This window comes from Athene noctua, chromosome 4 (assembly GCF_965140245.1).
Source record: "Athene noctua chromosome 4, bAthNoc1.hap1.1, whole genome shotgun sequence".
In the NCBI taxonomy this organism is placed as follows: Eukaryota; Metazoa; Chordata; class Aves; order Strigiformes; family Strigidae; genus Athene; species Athene noctua.
In genome coordinates, this window is record NC_134040.1 from 2,688,030 (window position 1) to 2,705,058 (window position 17,029).

At 41.8% G+C, this 17,029-nt stretch overlaps 1 protein-coding gene across 4 annotated transcripts in view; it reads right to left on the bottom strand.

Moving 5' to 3' along the window:
* ATRN (attractin) overlaps positions 1-17,029 on the bottom strand; it is a 154,392-nt gene that overhangs the window by 89,087 nt on the left and 48,276 nt on the right. For all 4 annotated transcript variants that reach the window (XM_074904257.1, XM_074904259.1, XM_074904258.1 and 1 more), the window contains exons 5-11: positions 14,897-15,102; positions 12,860-13,028; positions 11,393-11,483; positions 9,173-9,416; positions 7,536-7,719; positions 5,353-5,507; positions 212-296 (exon numbers count right to left, since the gene is read on the bottom strand). In XM_074904257.1, the coding sequence (XP_074760358.1) occupies positions 212-296; positions 5,353-5,507; positions 7,536-7,719; positions 9,173-9,416; positions 11,393-11,483; positions 12,860-13,028; positions 14,897-15,102 (1,134 nt within the window). The remainder of the gene's footprint in view (positions 1-211; positions 297-5,352; positions 5,508-7,535; positions 7,720-9,172; positions 9,417-11,392; positions 11,484-12,859; positions 13,029-14,896; positions 15,103-17,029) is intronic.

Consider the following 17,029-nt stretch of genomic DNA (forward strand, 5'->3'; position numbering starts at 1 on the left):
AAGAAGGGCTGATAGGGACAGGTGGATACTGAAGACATTACAAGGGTGAAGACCTCAGAACTTTGAGAGGTTTGCGGCAGATCCTCAACCCTCTGGTCTCCACGTTACTGATCTCCAGGTACCGACGCACACGCACACTGGGACACACGGGTGCATAAAGTTACTGAGGTATGAAAAACCCCAACGCCCCCCAGCATGTTTGTACCCTCACCTGTTGTACAGCACGGCTGAATGTCCAAACCTGTTCACATCGTGATGGAGACCCGGGCGAGGAAGAACAGACCAGCGATCACAAGCTAGGATTAAGGAAAACTCATTTCAGAAAAGTTTCTCGGTATAATGAAAGACTCAAGTTACGGAGCACATTTCTTCCTGAAATATCCCCACGTACTTTAATAACTACAGAGACACCATCCCACCCACCACCAAAATGCAAATCTTGGGTGAAACAGGACAGTTTACAGAAGTGCTGCGTGATCTTCTTTTGCAAGATTAAAGACTTATCTACACCCCAGCTGCCATGGTATGGCAAAAAGGGAAAGGAAGGATGTAACAGCTCTCCTCCATCCATCACCTAAACAATTCATGAAAAAGAAAAGTTTCAGGGCATTATGTTGAAGGTGTTATTAGCTTTTTAGCAATCACACGTAAAAAAAAAAAAATGGTGGTGGCTTGAGTTGGGTTTTTTCCTTTACTAGTGGAATTTTTCACTGCATAACAAGTTCATTTTTTATCTGTTTATATGTGAATTATGTGCAGTTTTGCCCCAAACCAGTATCACCGAGAACAGAAACTTATTTTTTTTCTTCCCATTGCAATTATGTTCCTAGAGGGTAGATATCCATGTTTTTAAAAATATTTTTTACTCATCATAGCTTAAGGATTTGTGGTTGTTTTTCTCTCTTAATATAATGTGAGATTATTCCATCTTTTTCTATTAGCATAACATTTTTAAGTTCTGCTTCATTTTTTACTCGGTTTCTCAGGTAATTTCTTCCTTTAGGCAGCATGAAAAAAAACAGCCTAAGAAACATATAACCCACTGAGCAAAGCAACAAAAGCAGGAAAAGTCAGTCCAATTCAGATCACTTAAACTTCATAAAGTGAATGGGATCACCTTGGGGTTTATGTCCCAGAGGCAGTTGTATGCAATTTATGCAATTAAAACAGAAAAGTCAATCTGCTGTAAAGATCTACAGAGCCCTCAAATACTCCAAGATTCTTTAAAACAAGATAAAACTGTTGTGCCATGGACTGTACCTCTGAAAAATAAACCCCACAAACTCAAACAAGTACATAGTTACACTAAGAAGGCAAAGAAAAACAACCTTATTAATTTTTTACCAAATTTAACTGCAGAATTATTGTGTAAAAAAACGGATCCTAACCCCTGCTCCAGCAGAAACTTTTGTTCAAGGGTGCTGATAAATAAAAGACGTAAGACTCGGTTGGATTTAATACTTTGAGAAATTGTGATTTTGAAGTTTATTTTTAAACATGATTTGCTCGATTTTCAAAGAATTTAACCTAGCCCAGCATCACTCCTGAAACAGGCGTGTATGGTTCCAATTTTTAACAGGAGACTTCAGCAAAATTGGACAGCAATTCACGATTTTTCATCCATCAAGTTGTGAGTTATGTGAGGCCAAGAAATATATTTTTCTAGATTAATAGAAGGCCTGGAATGTTTTGCTTTCTAAGCTTATTTCCCATTTTTAACTGAAGATCAAGTATTGGAAAAAATGAATAATTCTGAAACTACAAAGAATCCTCTCCTTCCTGACTTACAAGTTAAGCCAAGCCTAAAATTTACGATGCACAGGATTCATTAAATATACTAATCAAATAGAACACATATACTATGAAAACATCCAGCCTCTTTCTATGTTTGTCATCAGAACTGAATTTTTGATGGGATAAATAGAAAAGTTTAAACTTCTCTCCTGTGGGGAGAAAAGATCATTATATGAGTATAGCCTTTACATGAATATTTCACGCTGAGTTTTGGAAAAAAAACCCAAAACACACGAAACCAAAACAAAGTTAAAACTCACTTAGAAATGATAAAGAATGGATACTTAACCCACAATAACTGCATTTTGAGACAACCTGCCTGTGAAGATCCCATTCTTGTTTTAGACAACATGTAGCGATGGAGGGGCTGTAACTCCCACCCAGCATCTTTGATGTTGTGGCTCATTGACAGGAGGAGGCAGAGGATTAAAGGAGGCATTTGTCCACCCAGAGACAAAACTGCTGCAGAGCAGGAAACTCCAGCAGCCAGAGAGACCAATTTTGGGGATAGGAAGTACCAAGTAGACATTGCAGCGTGCAGAACACAGGAAAAACACCGTGAGACTGCTCTACCCAAGGGCTCACCCAACCTGAACGCCAACACAATCCAAAAGCTTGTCCTGAGAAGCAACAAGAAATGCACACGCACACAGACAGCTGGATTGCTATCCTGAAACCTTCCAAAACAGGGCATTATCTGGACAATTTGGATTGAATACGCCCCAACTTGGTCAACTGGAGGATAAAAGGATAAAAAGCATTAATGCGTTCTCAGATCTACCTAATCTGCTAAACCCCCAGAGAAACTCAGCACACATCTCAGTGACATCTGTTTGCATCCCACACACACACAAATAAATAAGGTTATATCCTCCCAACGCTCAGTGCATGGGTCTGATTATTTAGGAATTTGAGGAGAGAAAAAAACAAAAATTTGATGAGGTAAATAAAATGAGTTACTGCAGAAATAAGTTTTAATGGCAAAGGTTAAAGAGAAGCCCTAGGTTTGAAGTCTTTATTTTAGACTGTATTTTAATTTCAGTTTTCTCCAGTCTTTCAACCATCACTAAGATATTAACCTTCATCAACAAGATGTTAAAAATGAGCAAATTAGGCAGACAGCATACTATGAAATTAGGGAGTAAGACAGGCAGTTACTAAGCCTCTCCTCCGAAGGCACTCTGTATCAATTGACCTTGCTGCTTGGTTTTCTCCCGGGTAGCTCAAGCCTTGGGAGCATTAAGGGATCAATAACAAACACATAAGTACATTAATATTAAACTTGTGATAGCCATAGCCACATATGGTGGCACAGCCACAAAAGCTCTTGGTGTTTTTCAAATGCTGTTACAGAACCCCAGAACCATTCCGGTTGGAAAAGCCCCTCGGGATCACCGAGTCCAACCCTCAGCCCGACTCTGCAAAGTTCTCCCCTACCCCACATCCCCCACAGCTCATCCCAACGGCCCTGAAACCCCCCCAGGGATGGGGACTCCCCCCTCCCTGGGCAGCCTGTTCCACTCTCGGACCACTCTTGCTGGGAAACATTTTCTCCTCCTGCCCAGCCTGAGCCTCCCCTGGGGCAGTTTCCAGCCGTTCCCTCTTGTCCTGTCCCTGATCCCCTGGGAGCAGAGCCCAGCCCCAGCCTCTCTGCAATGTCCTGGCAGGAGCTGCAGAGAGGGATGAGGGCTCCCCTCAGCCTCCTCCTCCTCACACTGAACACTCCCAGCTCCTGCCCTGCCTCCTCACAGGATTGATTCTCCAGCCCTTCCCCAGCCTCGTTGCCCTCCTCTGCCCTCGCTCCAGCCCCTCGAGATCTCTCTCATTTTGCTGTCTGTTACAGGGGTCATTCCCTTCGGCTTCCTGTGATTTTAAGTCCTATCCCCGTGGAATTTACGACACTTTACAATTTACAACACTTCCCCACAGTACATGGGTTTATTCCCATGGAGACCAACGCAAACACGATCAGTGCAATTCCTGCAGAGATCAGGCATGAAGAACCACCAAGTAGTTGTCTGTGCTGTGACACTAATGATCAGCAAGCACCCTAACGTGTTCCTGGTGGTGCTCCTGGTCTAATGGGATAAGGCAAATAATGTATAAGGTGTCCTGCTATGAAAAGAACAGAAAAAGTCGTCTTTTTTTCCGGGAAAAAAAGCTGCTTTTTCCAGGCTGAAGTGTCTGCCCCAAGAAATAAGGATACCCAGAGCACCAGAACACTTCTCATCTCTGTCATGTGAAGGGCAATCAATGCAAGCTCTAATTGAAAAAAGCTCATAAGGCCTGGGCAGGTTGACTACAACACTTATTTCATGTAACAGGAAGCTGCCTGTTAACTAAACCGCCTTACAATGAACATAATTATTGGCATCTTTTGTCAAATTAACTCGATTTGTGTTTTACATCTAATAGACAGCTCAATGGGTCAGGGAAGACAGCAAAATGTAGCAAGAATAATCTATCACTATTGGTATCAAAGTTTGAAATAATTACTTTGTCTGTGACTGTCGAAATCCTCATTTTAATTCTTCAAGAAAAAACTCAAAAAATAAAGCTAGGTAGGAGCATACAGTAAATTCCACAGGGATAGGACTTTAAAAAAAAAATAAAAAATCACAGGAAACAGAAGGGAATGACCGCTGTAACAGACAGCAAAATGGCACCAGGATGCCAAGCCCTGCTGCTGAAAGTAATCCATTTGCTTGCATATTCCTTTCACAAACCAGGAGTGACATCTCAGCGGACAGTCACTCCGAGAATTCAGGTTTCCGTGATAACTTCAGGGAATCAATCACAAGAGACCACATTTAAGGAATTCTGAGAGCAGAAGGTAGAATGTGATATGAGTACAGAATGATGTTTTTCTACAGTGTGAATTATCTGGACGTGCATGCACCTTCTTTTATATAATTTCATCTCCTTTTCTTCTTCTTCAATGCACTGTCTCTGGACTCCAAATTCACAAATAAATGCTGCCCTCTTCTGGCTATTCAAAACTCTTTGAAATCTAACCCTTCCAAATAAAATCTAATCATTTGGCTTTACTGTTAAATAGTGCTTATGGGGATATTTATGCTTATAAAGCACACATCTAAACAATCTGACATTACAAACAGCACAGCCAAACAAGTCAGCCAGCCTGCAGTTAAAGCAAGGGTGTGAAATGCCAGTGCATGTAACTGTCCTAACAGCCCTCATTTTTGATAAACCACAGATTAAAACACACTCAAAATATCAGGATAGCTTTATGGCTGAGATGGTAGAACAATATGTCTTCTGTTAAAGAAATATTTTAAGGCCCAGGGTTGTGTATATAAACTGTTGACCAAATAACTGCTGCTGTATTTGGCTAGAAATCACTGCACCAGCTCATTTGCTTGGTAATGTGTAGCAAGCTAAACGAGCCTCTCCTGATTACACATTCTTCTGCAGCATGCTTAGTAGCATTCAGTATAATAACCCCAGCATGTAAATTAGTCTTCTTGAAGACAGCTCGTCCTGACTCTCTAAGAAATTTTTTTTTTTATTATTATTATTAGTTCTGCAAGAACTTACCGATATCATACGCCATAAAATCCGAAGAAAAGCACTTGGCACCGTGGCTCATGGAGGTGTCGTTGTGTGTGTTTCCTCCAAACACCAGCATGGTTCCACTCATTATCACAGCCGTGTGCAAATAGCGAAAGAATCGGCTGTCTTTAAGAATAGTCCTTCAGAAAGAAAAACACATTGAAACTGGTTAGTAGCTGGCAAAGACAAAATAAGCCGTAAATCCAAGTTGACGAAGGTTTCAGGACGCAGGGAGGAGTGGGGGGGGTAGTATTTAACTACTTTTCCTAATGACGTACTTAACAACTTTCTTTCCATACTGTTCAATTCCTCCTGTAATTTCATTGTCTCATCTTCCCATCTGCTTGCCAATTTATAGGAGAAATATAGCCACGAAAGCCTCTTTCCAAAGCTATGGATCTTAAAATCATCAATTCTTTCCCCAGGGATTATCAGGTTTTCACACTAACTGGGCTTTTGAGCACAGTCAGCTAAACCTACTGATATGGGAGGACTCCAGTATTTTACAGTAACTCTGCTTTTATAGTAACCTAAAGAATTCTTTCAAACTGGGCATCAAGTGTTGCTTAAAACTAACAAACTGATTTTAAGGAAATTATGCAGCTGCCAATAACGGAGCCCTGCAGCTTAATACCTGCAAAACTCAACGCCTCATCCATGACTGAATCATGGGAAGCGTTAATCATACTCGCCACTGACCTCACCTTTAATCAGGAAAATTAATGGCACTGAACACAAAGGGTCACTCTCTGTAGAATTTCCCTGTTATTTTGAGAGGGAGGGACTGCAGGAAAATCCCGACAGGGCTGTGTCTGTGTCGCAGGCAGCGGTGTCATGGTTTGCAGGCTCTCACACCAGCTCTGCACAAAGCAGCACCCCCCAACACAGCCCGCACCGAAGTCCTGACTTTCATAATGAATTAATTCAGCAAATTAGGGACCTGTTCCTAATGCACGAGCTGCGGTATGGCAGCACACGGGGGCTTTCTGAGCGTTTCTCAGTGCCTGCCACGGCTGTGAAGCTGCCAGAACACTGGAGGGAAGATGGGGAGAAACACACTTGCCAAAATCATGATCAGGGGACTGCTTTTTTTGCCCTTCCATCAAATCACAAGAGGGAGAGAGGGCCTAAATTACTGAAGAATTATTAAAAAAAAAAAAAAAAAAAAAAAGGAGTCAATGGCACCCAAAAAAATTACAGATAAAGATGAGCAGACACTCCTACGCACCTCGCTGCAAGGCGACTGCTCGCCTGCTCAGACAGTCCTCTCGAGACTGACAAAATAAACGTGATGAAAGGAAGTTGGTGCTGCAGCAGTTTGGAAGAATATTGTCACATTTGTGAAATTTTCTGCCTATTCAGCCAGATTTGCCCGCTCCACGGCTGAAGTGGAGGATCAAGTGAACCCAAAGAAGAAGTGTGGTTATTACTGCCTGTACCACGGAGCAGGAAGGAAGGGTTTGGGAAATTAGTCACTGGTTACTTTACTCATCATTATGGACTCACAAACAGTTTTTGCAGAAATCCAAGCTATTTTAAACTCCCCAAAAGAGAAATAGGGTGACTCAAATTCCCATGTGTTAATTCAAAAGATGAGCCTTTTTGTGAGGAGCCTTTAAAAACAACTTTAGAAAAGCCACAAAATTTAGGAAAATCTATTTCACCTCTAAAGCTCAAAGTTGTGAAGTTTTTGCTATACCTTTTTAATAAAAGTCACCTTTGGGCAGAAACAAATGACAGAAGATTTCAGCTTAAGAAATGAATGTTTCAAGCAGTTACAGAGCCAGAAGAAAATGGGGTTATAATAGAAATTCTTTTGTGGTCTTAACTGCAGAATGAATTATCACTCACTTGACTGCAGTAACTGCACTCATATGCACAGTCTGTACCGCTGGCAAGAAAATCCCATCAAATATTTTTCTTTTCAGCTTTAATACAACAATAGATTAAAATGGATTTTTTGGCTTGTTCACGGCCTTGATTATATGTGATTAGATAATTCTCTATTCATAAAGGGACATAAAATAACAGCTACAAGAGCACACTATCCATCCCAAATGCAGGTAACTACATACTACTGTACCCTTATCAAATAGCCCATCCACTTGTCCACTACAAACAATAGTGATGGCAGGGGGGGTTGTTACAGAGGAAGAAGAACTACTTACCACATACGGGAATCAACTTCATATTTGTACAAATCATCTGCTAGCCTGTATTTGTTGGCACTGAATGCTTTGTAACCTCCATGGATATAAATCGATCTTGTATTTGGGTCATAAACACTACTGTGACCATACCCTCCTTGCACCAGAGCTCCACTCGTCTGTAGAATGTTCCATGTATTTGTGGCTGAGAAATCAAAAATGCGAGTGACAGAACGTGGTTAATTTATCTCCAGATATCAACAAATCTGGTGCTGAAACAAATTGGGTTTCCCTTGACTCAGATCTAGACACTGTCTCTACCACTTCATATCCAAAAATATTCTCCTTCAAGGAGTTTGTTGTCAAGAAGTATTGTCAAGTATTTTTAATTAGACCAGAAATATCTCTTCTCCAGTCACTTATTACATTTTGCAGACAAGCTAAGTAAATGAGAGATAAAAAGTACAGAAATAATATACTGCATTTCAGTGACATGAAAATGCCAGCACCGTGGCTTGATTTGGAATGGTACCCAAGAGCACTTTTATTTTATATATATAAAGCCAGACAGCACTGAAGCCAAGTTAAGTACGACTGTGAAGAACACTGCAGTTAAAAACTAATACGTGATTAATGGTCCTATATCTCACTCACTAAAATAACATTGGTTTGAAGCACTCTAGACATAATATAATGGCAACTGAAACAAGTAATGCTGAACGACACACTGATTCTCCGTAGCAAGTGCAGAATGAAACCCTACAGAGGCTTCCTAACTCCAGGGTGGATCAGGGACTCAAAAGGCAAAGGAATTTAAGTCTTCAGGATCACACGTGGGAAAAACAGAACAGCAGCAAATCAAATCACTGCCCCACACATCCTGGTTTTCTCTAGCTGAGAAAACTTGCGCTTGTGGACCCCAGAGTAAGGTCCAGTAGATCCTCTGGATCAAGGTGACTGAAGGATAAGGATAACAGGTCACAAGTGCAGGCAGGGCCATTATTTCTGACAATAACCAGCACATGCACATTGTGAACTTTCTGTGCTTAACTCTACCTGGTCAGTGGAGCAAGGGACATGGCCCCAGAGGGCCATTTCAGAGCAGCTAAGTTAGGGAGAAGTTCAGTTAATCTGGAGAGCTGGTGATACTGGAAATCTCTAGATCCTAATATCAGAATCTGGACTATTCCCAGAGATATGGGGATCAGATCATATCAGAGAGACGGGAGTCCAGAAATTCCCTGCCTGTTCCCCTAAGCACCTGCTACTGGGGACAAGGGTATCAGGTTAAGCAGGTATTTGCTCTGAATCGTTACAGTCATTCCTGTATTTACAGGATCAAAAAAAAATTTCAAAAGCGCTTGCTCTGTCAGAGGGAGAAAGGAAAATTAATCTAATTGTCCCACCGTTATCCTGCTTCGTCTCTCAATTACAGCATTTTTGCTTTTGGAGTCTAAAAAGCTGCATAAAGGTGGAGACACGTGGCTGCCTGCTCACTATCTGTTACACAAACGCTCAAAGTTAGATTTAATTTCTCGTAAATACAAAGAGAAGAGAAGATATCTGTCTTTCTGTTGTTATAGGAATATGGATCATTTAAAATAATTTTCAAACCAACTGTTAAAAGTGAAGCGAAGGATAGGTAGGGCCCCACTCACCCAGGTTGTATTCCTGGACGTTGCTGATATACCCATAAAGAGGACAGTGCCCGAAGATGACGAGCATGACGGCGCTGCCGTCCAGCAGGGTGACGATGTGTGCAGAGTGCCCGACAACAGCGTACTGCTCCTTGGCTTTGGGTGCTGCTTGAGCCCAGGTCTGGGTGGGAATGTGGAACACCCACAGCTGGCTGGTGACATTCCCCGTCGCATCTATTTTTCCACCGTACATGTATATATCGTCCTGAAAGAAGTAAAAGTGAGGTCAATGAGATATGTATTGGCTGTTTCCTAAATGCCAAAGTAATGAAGTTGTTATATTTTGTCTTCTCTCAGACTTTTACTCCTCTCTCAAGGAGAAACAGATCTCGTTCAGCAGTCACGTTTGATGTGAAAGCACCCACAACTGCCAGGGTTTGTATCCAAGTCCGTAATGTCTTCAACACACACCAAATCATCTCAGTTGGAAAAGCCCTTGCAGCTCCTCCAGTCCAACCATGACCCTCCCCCTGACCGTTCCCAACTGCCCCAGATCCCTCAGCGCTGGGTCAGCCCGACTCTTCAACCCCTCCAGGGATCCCGGGGACTCCCCCCTGCCCTGGGCAGCCCATTCCAACGCCCCACAGCCCCTTCTGCACAGAAATCCTTCCTCAGAGCCAGCCTGACCCTGCCCTGGCTTGAGGCCAATTCACCCTACATCAAGGTATGGAGGAGAAGGGGTGCATGGGACCGGACTGACCTTCAGACGACAGACATCAAAACTGAGGTGGCTGTATGCTAGCTGAATGTCTAAATACAGTATAAAATAATATAAATGATACAAAATAAAAATTATAGTGAAGCCTGGAGAATAATTCAACAGATGAAAAGCAGCGAAGGTTGTGCCTACTTTTGGGTGAGCTGACCTGCTCTACAGATTTCACTGTCTGTACTGACAAGGTCTGTTTTCACTATAACCAGAGCTCAGAGGCCCCCCAAAGGCACCCAAAGTTAGGCACCTGAAGTCAGGGGATTTAATAAGCAAGCTGAATCCCTCCCATAGCTTGCAAATGCTAACAGCTGAAGATAGCTGGGAAGAAAGGCAGCTATGATGGAAATTCCTCTGTGTTTGTACACTAAAAGCTTTGCTTTCCTAGTTAATGCACTGACAAAAAATGAGGACCTTCTGGATAGCCAGGATTGTTAGACAGGATTTTATTAATCACCCTGTAAGAGCTAAGTTCCAAAATCCTATCCAGTTTCCTTTGTGGGTTTCTCCAGGCATCTCAGGGTCAGTCATAAATCCACCAAAGTGTGTAACAGAGCCCTGTTTCCCTCCTGACAAGGCTGTAACCTTGGAAAGGGAAATTCTCTACTATAGCTGGTGCTTCTTGGGAAATTCCTGCGAGCCACTGCCCATTACTGATGGCAAACCCACTTATCGTACCCTACTTTGGAACAGTTACTTGCAGAATGTGCATCAAGCCCTCGCAGGCAGGAATTTCCATCCTTTCAGGTTCTTCAAGTGTTCTGTTTGTGAACGGTGCTGTATGGAGGTTTTCAAGTGATTAGAATTATGCTTTATATAGGCTTGCACTGTGATGAGCTAATTAACATTCCAAAACCAAAGGTCAGTAAAGGATTAGCTCGCTTCCTCTTCGAAGATTTTTGCCATTCTGCTCTCACGTGGCCTGCACCCACAGCAAGGCATGCAGGTGAAAAATGAGGTAAAAAAATAGTTAAACCCACTTGTCGTTTCAGGTGCTGGAACAATAGATTCACAGATTTACTGCAGAAACAGAGCAGGCTCCAAAAATCCTTAATTCATCAGCTCTGCTTTGGTGCCCTGGACAACAGAGCTCATAAATATTTTTATGTGGTCTACACAAAAGGCAGCTGGGGAATCAGCTGAACTCCAGCAAACTCTAGCCATCAGGCGTGTCTTGCAAGCACAGACAGCAAGAAGGAAATAATGGGCTCACTGACCTCAGTCAGCCTTAAAATCTCTGAGAAAAGGGCAAAGAAGGAACACACAAGCAAAGGCACTACAGACTTCCCAGGATACCAGTCCAAGGATTCCCTGGAGTACAAGTATATAGACTGGGCTAACCACAGAACAAGCTTTTGAATGAGAAAAAACAAAGACTCTCCCAAAGCAAGACCGATCTGTGGAAAGGGGGGGACAGGGGGGAGAAGGGGAACACAGCCAGGAGGTGAATCTGCAGCACTGAACTTGCTCACCTTATGTAATGCCAACGAATGACCATATCTCATCTCTACGGAGTTCACAGTGCTGTCCAGTGGAAGCCACTCTTCAGAAATAAGATCATACCTGTATAATGGAAATTGAATTAATTTCCCAAGCAGATATTAAAGTTGAGAATATTATTTCTCACCTTTTCTGGGATTTATTAAACAAAAGTCCTAGATACCAAGATTTCAGCATGCACAAAGCATGCACAGACTACTCACGGATTAAAAAAAAAAAAAAAAAAAAAATCCAGTCAAGCCTGCTCTGTTATTTAATGTCCACGTATTGATTTGCTTTACCCTGAGTTTTCTTTCCCATGCAAAACCAAGAGCTAATGCATTGTCTGTTAAGCTATGACAACTTACACCACACAACCCAGCTGAAAGAGCAGAGGAAACTTTTAAGCTCAGGTAAGTTCCAACTACTTGATAATAAAACCTGCCAGTGTTTAAGCGGCATTTTTTAATTACGCCTTTGACATTCAAGAGTATTTTTTCTGTGAACTTGAAACAAGATAAACCCTTTTCCCTGAAAATGGCCTGTGGCTTTTTAGATAAAAGAATGAAGTATACTCGCCAGGCTTACAGCCTTATACGATAAAATAATCTCTGAGAAAGTGTTCAGTGAAGCCATAGGGTATCTGTTGAAAAATCAGGCATGACTTTGAAGGAGCAAATTGTGGATGTAATCAGCAACTATTACAGAACTAAGTGTGCATTTTTGGCTCCTCTTTAATTTCCCCTACAAGAACGTGAGTGCAGAACACACAGCTCTCACTTCGGTCCACGAAAGCAAGTTACGCAGGTATCCCTGGAAAAATACCCAGCTTTTGCCTAGATCTGCCCAAAGACTATTGAGCTTAAGAGGAAGCTTGAAAAGGTTTGTGGGCTGTTGGTTTTGGGTTGTTTGGTTTTTTTTAATGGGGGATTTCCATGAGGTACACACTTATTATTTTATATCTTACTGTTAAATCTCCTCAACTAATTGCATAAATGTCATCATCCTAAATGCCACTCCCTGTTTGGCATCCCATTCACTATGCATAAATATCCACAGTAATCAGTATATATTAATTAAGGAGCCAAACACTCTGATTTCACACAGACAGAAGGAAGGGCTAATAACAGAGAAGCAGAACTATCCTCTTTGAATATAAGGCCAGATATAACTTAGAAGCTAGCCTAGAAATATATAGCGAATACTTAAAATGCTGTCAGAAGCACATGAATCAAAAATTCACTGAACATCAGGAACCTTACGCTTTTTCTTTTCCAAAATTAGCACCCCTTAGCAGCGTTTTTCCACATCTCAAACACGAGTCTAAGTTTTTATCACTGCTGTTTTCCCCTGGAGATGGAGCGTAGGCCAAAGCACAGCATGTCGGATGGCATTTTCTAAAAATAATTCTCAAATCTAAGTTCTTCTACTTTGACTTTATTATCTAGGTTTATACTCACGCTAAAACCTTCTGAGAGTCAGAATGATTGAAGACATAGCCTCCAACAATCCACATTTTATTGTCATGGATTACGGTTTTGTGAGATGCTCTAGGAAGTTTTGGAAGAGAGTATTCCTCCCGGGTCCAAAACGACTGGTTTGCAGGAACAGGAATTGAACAGCCAGGACCTAGGGAAAAGAAAGTTTAAAAATTAAGCTGATTTTTCCCAAAGCTTGTATTTCAGCTAGAGGTCAATATCCTGCACCACAGGTGACAAAGATGGTGCACAGCCAGGGAACAGGTGAAAGCTGTGATCCTCAATTCCTTGCCCACACCAGCAATCTGTGATGGACATGGTGTGCCATCTCCCAACCGTAACCACATATTTCAACTTTTAAATTGTTTTCAAAACTAAAAAGCAGTTCCAGACTTGATGAATCGGTGAGGCAGCAAAGCAGACACTCTGCTCTGTTCTCCCTCGCAGTGATTACAGGGGGGCAGAGTGCAGAACCCTTCCCACTCCACACTAAGAGGGTAGCTACCAGCACTTTTTTCCGTGAACTTGAAAGAAGATAGACCGTTTTCCCTGAAAATGGCCTGTGGCTTTTTAGATAAAAGAATGAAAATATACTCACTAGCTGCCACGTGCCCACAGAAACCCCAATACAACCTGGGAAAGCTTCAGGACGTTGGCTCAGCAGCATGCTACAAAAACCCAGTGGTGTACAACTATCTCTCTTTCCCTCTCCTTCTCAACAATATGTTTTTGTGAATTGTTAACTTTTTTCCCCCCTGTATTTCTGCTTCTCTTAAACCAACTCTTCCACGTCAAAGTTCCCTGTGACGTGGCCAAAGAGAAGCAGCAAGATCTCAGCAAAGTAAGAAAAGCTGCATGGATGCTCTCCCTTCTGCTCAGTGACAACCATCCACATGCACAGGGTTACTACAGACAAGTGAGGGCACAGAACCTGCTGAAGAGGCTCAAGCCTTCAGAAGGGAATAGGTTTATCAGGACAGCCTTTAGGGAGTCATAAAAGAGAATCACTGTGTAACAGAGATGTGGTCTTGACTGTAAGAGACAGTATCTGCTCATTCTGGCCTAGTTTCTGCCAGTAGTATCTTCAGTTCAGGAAAGCAGACTGGAATCGGGTTTATTACCCTTAAAAAAAAAAATCTCAGTTTCTGAGGCAGAGTATTTTCAGATGTAAAAAAGCTTCAGAATAAGGAAGGGAAGAGCAGCTTGCATCTCATTCTGCTATGGTTTGTTTTGGGACTTTTGGAGGCTTTTTTTGGTGAGTTGTTTTGGTTTGGGGTTCCCCCCCCCGCCCTTACACAGTAGTCTGCTACAGAAATGAAAGACAGGGAAAAAAAACAGAGGCAGGATAAAAAATGAGGAAACGTAAGCTCAACTTTGCTGTCAGTGCACAACCGGACTCCAGCAAAGCACCAGGAGGCACCGCACCACGTAAGGGATGTGGCCTTCCAGCCCTGAAGTACACGTGGCTGGTTTTATATCTGAGAGGCAGAGATGCTAACCTCACTGCTGGGTGCAGCCTCCTTAGGATACTCATCTCGGGTTCCTTCCACGGTCCCTAACACCCTGCCTGGTTTTGCAGCAGAGCTGCCAGTGCTGTAGCTAGTTGTATTTCCTATCAGACTCATTCTTCCACGGCAGCGTACCTTTGCAAAGGAAACATGTATGTTTGGTCCAAGCTGTTGCTGACGTGGCAGACCAGCACACCTGGACATGAGAACAAGGCATTTTGTGTGTTGAGAAATGTTAACTACTGCCACCAGGCTCAAATGTGCACAGGGGTTTCGAGTTTTTATCTGGTGCCTGCACACAAACTGCTTTGGGCGGTAGCATCGCTGCTTTTAAAAGCATTTGTTACAAATGAACTCTGATCTTTTGAGAGGAAAAGCTAGATACTCTGTTCCTAATCAAAACGCTAATACTTGTCAAGCAGAACATTCGCCAATACTCCCAATTTAAACTGGAAGAGCCGCACATAGAAAAAACATCTGAGAGCTGCTCTGTATTAATCAGGACACTTACCTTGCCAGCCTGCTGAGCACAAACATATCTTAGTATCATTAACACTGCAGTGCCCTCTCTCAGGTGCCCCACAATCATCTGTGCAGTAGGGAATATCACAGGCTTCTCCCTTCCAGTATTTGGCACATTCACATTCAAGAGCGTTGCTGCTGTTATTGAGCTTGCACTCTCCTCGGCCGGAGCAATTATTGGGACACATATTGAAACTGGGAATATCAGGGAAAGAAGGTTTGTCAGTAATGAAACAGATTCCCAAGCTGTACTTCTTATTAACGAATACAAGAGTGATGTTGAACAAAAGATAATAGAGCTGTTTGTTAACACACAAACCAACAAGAGCTGCTCATCTACAACCCGATGCGACGAACCTGTAGAGATTTGTTCTGTCACCTGCAGAGCTGCCTCACTTAACGAGTTAAACTTACAACTCCTCTGAAAAATTATCAATATGATTTTGAGCCATTTGTAATGCAAATGAATTGCCTTAAAACGCCCAACAGCAAACGGAGAATTTAATCAGCGCTTAAGGCTTTTGTGGTGTCTGTGCAATTTATACTTAAACTACTCACAATTACGTGCTATTCTGGGATCTGCTTACCAAGGGAACACACTCGAGATGAATCCCAAGCCAAAGATGTGCCTGTTTTGAATCATTTCTGATTTTATAATATCTGCAGTGTAGCTGAGGCAAAAACAGACAGAGCCTTGGTGAAGATCCAAATTCAGAGACCCTATTCGTTTCCAAACTCCAGTTTATGCTGGTGTATCAACCAGTATAACTCACAGATGGGGTTTACTACCTAATATCCTCACTGGCACGCAACAGGTCGAGTCACTGGCTCCAAGGCCATAATTTCACAAGTGTTTGTCTAGTACCTATGTCCAGCAGTGACTATAAAGACTGTTAAACTGGAAAAAAAATGAATATACCCTTTGACCTACTCTCTGAAAAAACGTTAGGAGGAAACCTAATGATCAGAACACACAGAAGAAACAAACCACGAAACAGTACTTGAAAAGTGTTTGAAATTATCAATAAAGTGAAGCATTAAAATATCTTAAAGGAACTTAATAAAGGCAGATTATTCTTTACAAGAATGGTGCAATACCGACAGCTGGCAGGAGATGGTGTCATGGTCTACGGGATCAGCCAGACTTTGAAAATGCTACTGCTTCAGCTGCTGTGTTACTAGTAGCTTTGCAAAGGCTCCTCACTTTCTTCGGGAGCTTTCAAGGGGTGCTGGACACCTCACATTTTTCAAAGAATCCACTGTATATTTATGTGCTTAATAAGGCTGAAAGAACCGAGGCTGGTATTCCAAAACTAAACACCTTATTTTAAGGAATTTTAACCTCTGTAAAAAGTCAGTTTGCGATCAAGGATTTCGCAGCTGATTTTTTTTTTTTTTAAAGTAAAAACTTCTGAATGACACACAAATTAAAATCTCCCAGTGCAATGCAAACATAATTTTTATCTGTAGGAGTAAAAAAATCAAAGCCCATGATCCAAAGCAGAAGCAAGAAATTCCATCTCTGCTAGTATGTCCACACTGAGATCATTTAATTCAAAACAAAACCTTTCTAAAAGTCAATGAATTAGGGAGTACCCTAGATTTTTTTTTTTTAAAAAAAAACTTACCAATGAGGACGAAATATATGTCAGCAAACAGAAAGCACCCACCTATATATAATATTTAAAATATTAACCAAAGAACATAACAAAACCACTCAAAACTAAAAATGAGCCAGATTAAGCAATTTGGTCCAAGGACTGAATAAGAAAGAGCATCCCAAAGAAAATTTCTAGAGGATACTCAACAGCAGGTACAGTCCAGGGTCCCAAGGGAAATGTATGTGCTTATGCAAAAGCACGTCCATGCAGAAGTATCTCTGCAGAATGCGTAAGAGCACACACATGGATAAAAGACATCAATTCTGGTTGGCTGAATATGATCAAATAAATCTAATAACAAAATAAATAATGCTATGTCTTTTTGAGCAAACATTTGCCCACGCTTACAACTGACAACTGAAGTTCATGTTGAGCACATTATAGTTATTAGCTGTTGCAAGGGTATAACAAAGATAAAAATCTAAATTCAAGTATCTACTCATAATTACATGCTTCAGTGG